This window comes from Pundamilia nyererei, unplaced genomic scaffold (genome assembly GCF_000239375.1).
Source record: "Pundamilia nyererei isolate P.nyererei 1_Seehausen unplaced genomic scaffold, PunNye1.0 scaffold00155, whole genome shotgun sequence".
Classification (NCBI taxonomy): domain Eukaryota; kingdom Metazoa; phylum Chordata; class Actinopteri; order Cichliformes; family Cichlidae; genus Pundamilia; species Pundamilia nyererei.
The window spans coordinates 374,425-386,224 of NW_005187556.1; the positions used below are offsets into that span (position 1 = coordinate 374,425).

The 11,800-nt window shown below is 41.5% G+C and overlaps 1 protein-coding gene across 1 annotated transcript in view; it reads right to left on the reverse strand.

The window, feature by feature from the left end:
* Window positions 1-11,800, reverse strand: part of LOC102213593 (chloride channel protein-like) — a 51,842-nt gene that overhangs the window by 31,650 nt on the left and 8,392 nt on the right. Inside the window, exons 2-12 of the mRNA XM_013913857.1 lie at window positions 10,749-11,046; window positions 10,533-10,664; window positions 10,192-10,320; window positions 9,127-9,260; window positions 8,934-9,011; window positions 8,755-8,833; window positions 8,352-8,477; window positions 7,858-7,942; window positions 5,456-5,557; window positions 5,207-5,291; window positions 383-538 (exon numbers count right to left, since the gene is read on the reverse strand). Of these exons, the coding sequence (XP_013769311.1) occupies window positions 383-538; window positions 5,207-5,291; window positions 5,456-5,557; window positions 7,858-7,942; window positions 8,352-8,477; window positions 8,755-8,833; window positions 8,934-9,011; window positions 9,127-9,260; window positions 10,192-10,320; window positions 10,533-10,664; window positions 10,749-11,046 (1,404 nt within the window). The remainder of the gene's footprint in view (window positions 1-382; window positions 539-5,206; window positions 5,292-5,455; window positions 5,558-7,857; window positions 7,943-8,351; window positions 8,478-8,754; window positions 8,834-8,933; window positions 9,012-9,126; window positions 9,261-10,191; window positions 10,321-10,532; window positions 10,665-10,748; window positions 11,047-11,800) is intronic.

Genomic DNA, 11,800 nt, shown 5'->3' on the forward strand with positions numbered 1-11,800 from the left:
GTGTGTGTGTGTGTGTGTGTGTGTGTGTGTGTGTGTGTGTGTGTGTGTGTGTGTGTGTGTGTGTGGCTGCACTAAAGAAAACCTAAGAAAGCTAGAAGTGTTGGCAGCCTGCCAGCTCTGTTGACCTTGAACAGGAAGAAAAGGAAGACGACAAACACAGATGTCCCCTTCACCAACACACAACATGAGTGACCTGCAACAAATGTCCCTAATGAAGAGGAGGAGGATGACGAAAATGCTGACGTCAGTCGGAGCCTGCCTTCCAACACAAACACACACACGGTGTCGCAAACAATCTCACATAAACATGTAGATGCATAACGCAACTTCGCACAAATACACAGAAAGGATGACAAAACAAAATTTCCTAGCAGTCACAAACCTTCATGAGGAAGAAGAGCACCAGAATGACAAAGACGCTGACATTAGGGTGCAGCCAGGCAGCAGAGCGGCCCAGACCGACCGGTGGAGGAGACCCTGAAATCTTTGTCCATGTGAAGTTGTCAAACAGAGAGTTGATGCACTCTCTGGGCATCAGCTGGAAAGAAAGAGGACAGAGGGGGAAATGAGGTGAGGAGAGGCAGAAGGGACAAACTCTGAGACAGATGGACAGAGGGGAAAGTGGTGCAGGAGGAGAAAAGCAGAATATCTACAAATGTACCTGATTTACATTTAAGATCTTTTTAAAGGCACTTTAAATAAAATGTGAAGCCAAACCTGCATCAAGGTGAAAATGTGATATCTGCTCAAAATTAACCATAACATAAAAATTTGATAAGTTTAGGAAAATGATTTAAATTAGTTTATTATTGTGAAAATAAAATAAAAACCTTTGACACACCCTGAAGTTGATTCATAATCATTTCCAGGCAGTGGTTTCAACCGACAGCAGAGACGGTTATACTTTAACCATTTTTTACCAAACTTATAATTTGGCTTGAAAAACAGCAGGCGTGGCTAACAAAGCTTTCTTCTTTTGATCAGCTGTTAAATCAGCTGATAATCGGACCTCCTGTCAATCATTTTCACCAAGTAACAACCTTCATTTTTTAGACAACCTCCAACTGTCTAACAAATATGATGACTTTTCGTGTGGCACACACTGCAAACTATATTCTGTATAAACTTTTTAACTTAAAGTATTTTATTTGATGGTTACTTGTGTGTTATATGTGCGTTTGTCCTTTGCACCCATGCAGTTCATGAGTGCAGCTTGCTAACCAAGATTGCAAGTGTTAGCACTCTGCCTGCTCATTTTACATATTACAGTAAATGTGACCAATTTCATTACACCGTATAGTGTTTTTATGTACAGGAGTCAGTCAAACGTAACAATGCATTCACAAATCTGTGAAATAAAAAGTACCCTCAAACTTTTCATTTTCAAAGTGTGACAAAACTCGTTTTTTCCAAAGAAATTGAGGATTAGAACACAGGGAAGATATGTAAGAGGTCGTCTACACAAAACAAGGGGAGAAGGTAAAGCAAAAAAAAGAACAGGATGAGAAAATTACTGAAAATTAATGAGAAAGTCAAAAAGGAGAGGGATATAGGGGGAAGTTATAGCACTAAAAGGTGAAAATAAAAATAAAAACAAGGAGGAAACGGTGAAGGGAGAGAGGAAAGGAGAGCAAGGGAAGGAGGAAATATGGTTAAAGGCGGAGTGAAATTTAAAAGGAGGATGAGGGATAAGGAGGAAATGGACACGGAAGAAGAGGAAGAAGTTTAAGAGGGAAAAAGGGAGAAAAAAGTGAAGTGAGGAAGAAAGTCAATTGAGATAAACAGGCAGGAAGTTATCCAGAAGGCTGGAAGCAGACGGGTATGGGTGGCCCTGTCCAATGAGTCATTCACTTCTGATGACTCATGAATGACTAATTCACTTCAACCGTTTTTGCTCCACATTTGCATAGATGCCTCTGAAACTGCTCACAGGAACAAAACGCAGCGCCTCCCGCATCTGCATAACGCCACTGCGGGGGGAGAAACAGCACCAGCGTCATTTTGATTTCTCTACTTTTCTATTTCCTGCTTGAGTTCGGCTCGAATCGTGGTCCCTGAAATCCACCGTTTCAAGTGTGAGTGGAACTGTTGAGGTTCTGTGAAAGGCTGCTGTGGGCCTCTGCAGGGCTCGGATGTAAAAGGCTTTCCTGCTGCTTTTTGAAGTTGCGGGTTCATGTCTGGTTCACAACCCTTGTAGCATTTAATCTCCTCTCAGTGAGTTGCTTCTTCTGTCACTTTGCACCGAGCTGCCACGTTGGATTGGAAGGATTTCATTCCCCAAAGGGTGTGGATAAAGTCTTTGAGGAAAAGAAGAGGTGTCTGTCAAACATGGACCTGTTCACCAACTTAATCTTTTTCCTGAGGAGAAATGATTTCAATTTAGGCATCGCCTGTGTTAAAACCCACAGTGTGTCTTCATTAAAAAGGTGTGACGCATTTCTACAACGAGTGTGTGAATCATGTTGGGGTGTTACTGACTGACATATGCATTAAAACACATACCTGGTTCACACTAAGTGGTCTATTCTGAGCCCGTGTGAAACACATGATTAGCTTTTAAGCTCTGGGTGGGTGAGCTGTTGATCTTTTCTCTTACCTTGAAAATCCATTTGCACACAGCAGGGCCACAGAAGTGCATTAATATGGCGAAGATGTTCAGAATATTGCCCATAGGGATATGTGCAATATTCTGATGTATAAGGAAAACAAGTTTTTAAGGCTAAAATGGTAAAACAGAATAGACAGTGTTGTGCAAGAGTCTTGAAGAGTCTTAGTTCATATTTTCCCATGAAAATGGAAACAGGTGCAGACATACATTAATCCACCGTGGTCAACAAACTGCCAAGCAGGCAGGAAATGAGAGAAAGGAGATCAGCAGAAGGAGAACATGGGTAGAGTCAGGAGGCTTAAGTACGAGATGAAAATAGACATGAAAGAAAAGGACCGAGTATAACAGAAAAACATGAATTTTACTTCACAAAACACAGGAGTTGGTTTATTATTGAGTAGGTTGAGTTAGTTTGGTGCATTCTCAGTAAGTCTTTGGGTATCAGAAAAACTTGATTTCTTTCTGTGTTATTTCTATAAATCAACTAATTTTGTCAACTGTTGCCACACATAAGTGGAGCATTAACGTCTATGTTAAAAATATTTATTGTTTGATGGCCGCAGTGTCTCCTTCCATGCGTACCATGAACTTTGAAAGCCTGGGCTCCAAGACTTTAATGAGTGAAGAGCCGTAAACACTGACACAGCTTTCCAAAAGAAACACAACATAATACTACAGTTATTCACATTATATTACTAGATCATACTGTGTGGCTCGTGCTTCAAAGTTAACCTTACAACAGGGCTAAAAACTGATATGCCAAATTTTTATATCAATTATTAAAAACATTCGGGAGGGGATGGGTAGCATTTTCTGCCTCAGTGAGTCATGCTGACTTAGGCTACATCCACACGTACACGGCTATAAACTGAGATTGTCTGTTTTCGTTTAAAAAAAAAAAATCCTGTCCACACGTACAGTTTTGAAAACATCTCTGTCCACATGTAAACACAAAAAATGAAGTCAAAGGATGTCAAGAACATGCCAAATCCTAACCGTGAAGTAATGTTGGCCAATCAGAAGACTAGAAGCCTGTGAGGAAAGAGTAAACAGGCCCTCACAAAACCTTAAGTACTTCTGATAAGTAGTAGTTTTTCTGGAAAGGCAGCTAATTTTGTGTTACTTTTCAAGTGCTTTCATCATTTAAAGTGTTAATAACTAAAGACAGTATTTTGGATTTTGTCTCACTGGGTCTCTTGGCCGGAGTTTATTCAATAAAGAAACAAACTGAAAATTTCACGTCACTCTGAGTGACTCATAATCATAAGTCACAGCACTGTGAAATATGGCTGGTGGAGACTCACAACTTAGGCATGAACAAAATGCATACAGCATGCATACATTCAATTTTTAAAAAAAATTACATTTATTCAAAACCAACGCCGACGTTGGTGTCGGGATTTGGGTTTTAAGAGCGTCTGTGTTTAATGTAGAAGTTCACTCTGACGCCTCTGTCTTTGTAAATGGACGGACAGTAACTGCATGTTTATATGTAAGCATGTAAAAACTGCAGATAGTCAGATTAACAGCAACAGTATTTTGTCTCTATCCGCCATTGCAGAAATTCATCTCATGTAAACAATAACGTGGTTTTTAAAAATCTCAGTTTTCAGTGACCTAAAACGCCATTTATGTGTGGACGAAAGGTCCAAACGCATAGAAAAAGATGCTTGTGTACGTGTGGACGTAGCATTAGATAAAATAAGCAAAGAGCCAATTGATACACAGAGAGCAGAAATACACCAAACTCCATGAATCCAAGTGGAAAAATATGCAATAAGATGAGAATCAACTTTTCGTTTTCACACCCGTGTCCTATGTTGAAATCAAATTAGAAAGCAGTATAGACTCACTACAGTCATCCTCCTTAATATTCAGTAACATGAACGGGTTGTGGTTTGTTTACTTTTCCTTTTAGGTCATCGGGGGTCGGATTGACTTGTTCCACAGGCCAGTTCAAGCCCTCAGGCTCTGTTTTGCTTATGTGTGCATTCGGGTGTCTCATTATTTTCCAGCCTTCTGCACGACTTTGCTAAACAGTGAGAGAAATTTGGCTTCAAGCAACCAGTGAATAAACTTCTATATATCTGAAAACTTTTCAGCCTTTTACAAACTTAGCTGAATTCATCTTTGCAGTCTAATTACACTGCATGATTAAAGTTCGCTGGTTTGTCTCTCATTAGTGCTCAAACTAAGTGTTCATGTTAGGAGCACCCTGCGGCACTCAGAGGTCACGGTTTGTAAATACTGAACTTCAAATCCCAAAACTTGTGTGATGTGACATCAGTGGAGGGGACACAGCAGGCTCACATTTATCATGGCTACTGGACTGTGATGATGCTCTGCACCAAAGGAAACCGAAGATCTAAGAGACCACTGGTGTCAGCTTTCTGTGGACTTCAGGCCAAAGAAGCTCAGATTAAGCTTTCAGGTTACGATACGTATACGACTACATGAGGATGGTTACTGGACACCAAAACTTTGTGTTCTTGATGTAAAAACAAATGATTACTAAAATAAATAAATTAGCATGTAAATCAATTATTCAATATTCTATAGTGCTTACATAATAAACAGGACAACAAGCTATAAACTGACCTCTCCTGCCATGAACTGTCCAAATCCAGGCGGAAAGGTCAAGGTGGCGATTATCAGCGTTACCACAGCGGGAAAAAGCAGTCGGCTGGGAGGGAAAACAAAAGGAAAGTCAAAGCTCTGTGAACGAAACAAGCACCAGTAATTACCCTGATTATACCTGTGCATTAAAGTAATTAAAATACCCACAGTAAGGCACAGGCAGCATGGGCTAAAGTAAATTAAAAGCTGCCACAGCAAAGAGAGGCTCACTGTTTAGTCAGGAAGCGGGTCATGGCATTGGGTCTTCTCATAAACAGCACCACCTGTCTGTTGAGGTAGACGAAGAACGCGCCGAGGAACCCGCAGAAGATGCTGTACCAACGAGAAAGTCGGACACTCATTAATTACAGCCTTAAGTCATTTATTATATACATGTTGCTGTCATACATATCAGCATAGTCTCAAGACATTTGTCCAGTGTCTGACGTTACATTGGGCACTACTGTTTAGTTTTATTGGCCAGTGGGGAAAAGGTGATTTTGCTTACTTTATAATGCAGTTTCTATCGTGTAGAACAGAGGCGTCCAACTCCAGTCCTCGAGAGCTACTGTCCTGCAGCTTTTAGATGCATCCCTACTCCAACACAGCTGAATCAAATGGATGGATTACCTCTTCAGCCATCAAGTTTGGCAAAGGCCTGATAACAAGCCATTCATTTGATTCAGGTGTGTCGGAACAAGGGTGCATCTAAAACAGGGCTCTCAAACTCCTCGAGGGCCGGTGTCCTGAAACTTTTCCATGTCCCTGCTGCAACACACCTGAATACAATTAGTAGGTCATTAGCAAGACTACAAAACCTGACTGCATGCTGAGGTGGCAACTCAGCCATTTGACTCATGTTAACAGCAGCTCATGAGTGAATGAACAAGGTGCAATAAAGGTACTGTTAGAAGTACATTTTTCCAAACAGTTACTTTTACTTAAATTTACTTGAGTTAGGGGTTGCAGTCAAGTTCTATAGAGTCTTGCTAACGCCTACTAATTTTATTCAGGTGTGTTGTAACAGGGACACGTGGAAAAGTTTCAGGACCTGAGTCCTTGAGGACTGGAGTTGGACACCACTGGTGTAGAACAACACTGCACTTACAATTTAAAAAGTAGTAAAAGCTTTCAAATGAATGTCAGGGAAAAATGACGTTTCTGTTTCATGTTTAGGCTTTTTCTGAGCAGATGGTTTGCTGTGGTTTTATATACTGGATGGTTTTGGTTGTAATAACTAAAGAGCGCTGGCGTTCCCATCTATGAAAGACACTTCCTGGTTCAAAGTTGTGGTGCTGCGTCTTTACTGCTCAGCACACGAAGCACAGTAGCCTCAAACAAATCAGCAGCCCCTCAGCAAGTAACTGGTTATGACTGAGTAACTAGCAATCACCTTCATTTTCTCATGTCAACCTAACTGTAGCAAACTGTGTAAATACTCATCGAGTAGAGGAAATCATAACATAACAGCTGCAACTACATTTTTATTATTCAACTGATTTACTCCATTTTCAGTCTGGTCCCTGAGGACATGTTTGGACATGCAGAGTGAAAATGGTCAAACATATATACTCTCATCCCAAAAGGTTGATTCTGTTCATCTAGAACTGAAAACGCTACGTCCAGATGAACAGAATCAACCTTTTACGATTTAAATACCTGGATGATTGAGCATGCATCAAGACATGCATACTCTACTCACTACTTCATTAGTTGCATCTTGCTAGTACCAGGTTGGGCCACCTTTTCCCTTCAGAACTGCCTTAATTCTTCATGGCATAGATTCAATAACATGTTGGAAATGTTTCGAGAGAGATTTTGGTCCACATTGACATGATGTCACAGAGTTACTGCAGATTTGTTAGCTGCACATCCATGATGTCCTATTAGATTGAAATCTGGTGGCTGAACTCATTGTCATCTTTTAGAAATCTTATTGAGATTACTCGAGCTTTGAAACACGACATATTATTCTGCTAGGAGCAGCCATCAGAAGATGGACACTATGTGATCATAAAGAGACAGACATGGGCCCCAAAGTGTGCCGAGAAAATATCCCCCACACTATTACACCACCAGCAGCCAATCATACAATGCAGGATGGATCCATGTTTTTTATGCCAAATTATGATCCTGACATCTGAATGTTGCAGCAGAAATCGAGACAAATCAGGCCAGGCAACATTTTTCCAGTCTTGATGAGCCTGTGTGAGTTTATTGGCTGACATAAGCAGCATCTAGTCTGGTCTTCTGCTGCTGCAGCCAAACTGTTTCAAACACTGTCAGGGTGAGCTCTTCTGCATGTCACGAGTGGTTGTTTAATTTACTGCTGCCTGTCAGGTTAAAGCAGAGTGACCATTCTCCTCTGACCTCTACATATTTTCTCTTTTTTGGACATTTCTCAGTAACCCCTGCAGATGGCTACGAGGGGAAAATCCCAGTAGATCAGCAGTTTATGAAATATTCAGACCAGCAATTATGCCACAATCAGAGTCGCTTAAATCACGCTTTTCCTTGTTCTGATGCACTTTCTGTCCAAATACTGGTGAGTTGGACATATGCCTTCACAAAGAACAGGTGTACCTAACGAGTTTGCCGGGGTGTGTGTGTGTTTTTGCTTTCTCTTTGCTCACCCAATGATGGCAAATGCTGGCAGCTCCTGCAGATCAAAAGGGAAATCCATACGAAAGTTTGTCCTGAACAGAGCCGTGATGGTTACTGGAAGAAAAAGAAAAAGTGCCCAAATTTATACCCTCGGCTTTCATTTCAATTCATTTAAATAATGAACTGGAGCTTGTGGTTCTTTTAGTGCTTAGACTAATAGCAGATAACACATTTACTGTGACATACAAACAGAAAGCTAATATGTGGTGTACTGCAAAGTCACAGGAATGTGTTTGTACAGCAAAATGATTGGTTAAACATCCACGGAGACGCGAGCGAGGCACTGAAACACTCTGCTGCTACATGAAGGTGGAGATCGCCATCTAGTGGAGGGAGAGTGCTGTAACTACAGTACACACATATTGTCAGTGTCCATATAAAGACATGACACTTTGCTTCGTGGAGAGAGGGCTCCCTCTAGCTCATGTCTTGGAAAGTAGTATATATATATTTGCACACATACCTGCATCTTTATTAAACACGGATAACACTCTGAATATGAAGGCACTAAATGTAGCAGCAAAGTATCCTCTCCAGTAGTTTCTTACAGCAAAGTATGTAGATGTTACCTCTATGCTGAAGAGCACACCTGGTGGAGGAAGAAATAAAGAGCAGAGAATTAGTCATGTATCAGATGTGTACTTCCATCATCACACTAATCTACATTTAAAACCTCTGCAATATGGAAAACTGACTGTAGATGAACATAAGAATATTTTCCGTTTTTGACTCTGAATTTCGGTTTCCTGTGTGCACCAGACTGTGATGAAAATACCCAAAGCAGAGGTCTGACTGTCTTACATGCACTCCTGAGGGATATGAGTCAGACAAAGAGAGCAGAGGAGCACAGGGAAAAGGATGTGTACCTCCAAGCGGAGTACCGAAGCAGCAGCCCACCCCGACAGCACAACCGACCGTCAGGATGTCTGTGTAACAGTATGGATTCTACTGATCCAGAGAGGAGGAGGAGTCAGCATTGAAGCAACATATAAATAAGGAATATTCAATCAAAGGGAAATTCGAGTGTTTCCTGACATCAGCTTACCTGATAAACTCCTGAAAAAAAGGACATGAACCTGCTGAGAACTGCTGCACAGATGCTGGCAATGTGAACAAACGGGCCCTGAGTGCAGGAATGGAGCATAAAAAGAAAAAGGTTAATCAAATAAAACAATGCAATGGTTCGATTAAATGAAACAGCCCGCGAGAAGCTTTTTCATTTATCTGGGCTGACCCACCTCTTTGCCTACAGGCATGCCGCTGCCCAGAGCAGCCGTCAGACCAATGACTTTGGCGATGAACGCCTTCAGAGTCAAATACTCCTTTAGTACCACACCTCTCAGGATGGTCTTCAACTCTGGTATACCAGAACCTAGAACAGAAGGGTTATATAACAAAATAATAATAACTGTTCTGAACCTTTTATGACTCGACACACTTTCCTAACCTTACACTTGTCTCAGATGGCTTTGGTGCTGCTGTTTTCCGAATAATTTGTTGCAAATTATCAATTAATTTTCATTCAGGGCATCAAACATTTCTGCAAGTGGCATTTTATGTCAAATGCTGCTTGCAGAAATAATTACAAGTTTTCCTTTGCAGTTAGTTAGTGATGCTTGAGGGAAAAAGTTACAAAATAATTCCACATTTGCAGGTTGGAGAAAGCGTCAAAGGTTTGCCAGCCAGGAGACTGTGGTTCATTTATGTTGTGTGCTTGTTGTGCTTTGTTTCACTTGGTGGATTCGTTCTTTTTCTTCATTGTGCCTGCTGTTTAGGTTTAGATATCAAATCTAATCCACAGTATTAACCATATGAAGCACAATATTGATTGCACACAAATGTAAAAGGTCTTTTACAAACATCCATATGTCCCAAGGCACTAAACCAAAGGAAAACCTTGTGTCTATCTGTGAGACAACAAAACAGCAGTACTGTGTGACACCGTGAGAACGAAAACAGACAGAAAACAATAGCAATGCAAAAACTTTCCTCTGTAAAGCTGCTGTTGGTAAACAAGCATCATAAAGGGCTGAAAGTGTGAAAGATTGCATAGTTTAGATGAATGAAAAACTATTTTGTTGATCGGTTGTTTAATGGCTGCAGAGAAAATGAGTTGGAGATGTTCTCCCTCAGCTTCAGTTCCCTATTTTTTTCTTAATTTCATAACCAATAAGAACCTAAATATCTGATTCTGTCCCAGTATTTAAGAGTGCAGACTAAATTTGAAATGCACTTTTAAATCTATGAATTACACGTTACAGTAGACAAAAACACAGAAGCATGAGAAAGACAGGGGTACAGACCAATAGCTTGAGGGGAAACCAGGTGACAGAAGAGGGAGGAGAAGAGGATAAACATCAGGGGATAGGATACCCAGGCCAGGTACTGCAGGGGGATGTTCCCCCTCAGCTCCCCGTGAATCCACTTATAGGCTGATGCAGGAGGAAATTTAAGGAGGAAAAGAAAACGAGTGTAGAGGCAGAAAAAAGCAAAAACAAAGTAAATTAAAAGAAGAAGTAAAAGAACCAAATTACATGGATAGAAGGAGAGAGAGGAAGGGAAATGGTTAGATTTTAGAAGAGGACAGAAAGAAAAGTGCTTCTTGCACAAACACCTGACTTGTGTTTTTGCTTCACAGTCCTACCTTGTAGACTCTTTGCACTGGCGTAGTCCATTGTCCAGCTGACCAGTGCCATTGTGATGCCCAGGAGAACCAGGAAGATCCAGTCCTCTCCCAACCTGGTCACAAGGAATCGCTGCACTCGTGCTATGCAGTCTGCAGAAACCAACACATCCCAGAAGCTCTAAACATGGCACTCACACAGCATCATTTTCTGTCTTCACTTTTGCCTCATCTCACCTCTACACTTGGAGTAGGAGCGCTTCTTCTTCACAGAGGACGCGAGGTCGGGCTCAGCTGTTTGCTCCTCAGCAGCATCGGTCTCCATATTGGACTGACGCCTGTTCCGTTGCCTGCTGTAGTAGCTGTATTGATGGCGGCTGTGGTATCCGTTTTGGCCACGGCGCCCATGTCCGTGCCGTGTCCTGGCGTGGCTGCGGTGGTGGGTCCCATGTTTCTTGATCTGCCTCTCAGTCAGCAGGCGTGTGGCCTCCCGTCTGCCGGAGCCTCCTTGGTTTTCTTGGTACTCCCCATAGAGCTGCCAAATGATCAGTTAACAATTTTTTGTCTTTTCATGACTCCATCAGACATGAACATGCACAGGTAGTTCCTGAGACAGTGAGAATGAGGAGTGTTTTCCTTTTGGCAGCCTGGCAAAGAAGGGTTCACTTTAAAATTAGACAGGACCACGTGTTGAGCCAAACGGCTCTAATGGAAACGGAAACATGGACTCTGCCTCTAGATTTATCACCGCTGGACAGACTCCATGAAAACTGTCCGGGACATCTGGGGAAGAGATTAATTCTCCTCTGTCGCATTTACAAGTGTCTGGGTTTCACTTCAATAAAGACCCGACGGGACTCAAAGTGGTGGCAAATATAATGTAATGCCTGATCTATGGACACAAACTCAGATTTAATTAATGTCATTAATGCCTAAAAATATTTGTGATCATTTTCTTCATTTCAGGTTATTAAATGTGTACACAGTTCAGCTCCACACAGATTCATTAATGCACGGTGCACTTAAATGCTGGGGAAACTAGGACACCTCTGCTTTTGTGAGATTGATGAGTTAAATCAAAGTGTGAGGAACGTTCTTCTAACTACTCAGTCTGGCTTGTCACTCCTATACCAGCCTATACATTTGGTTCATAAGTCTGGTTAAATATACTGCTTGTGATTGGCCAAGTACATCCTGTGCAGGGTTGTATACAGATACTGACAGAGATTCTGCACCACACACACACACACACACACACACACACACACACACACACACACACACACACA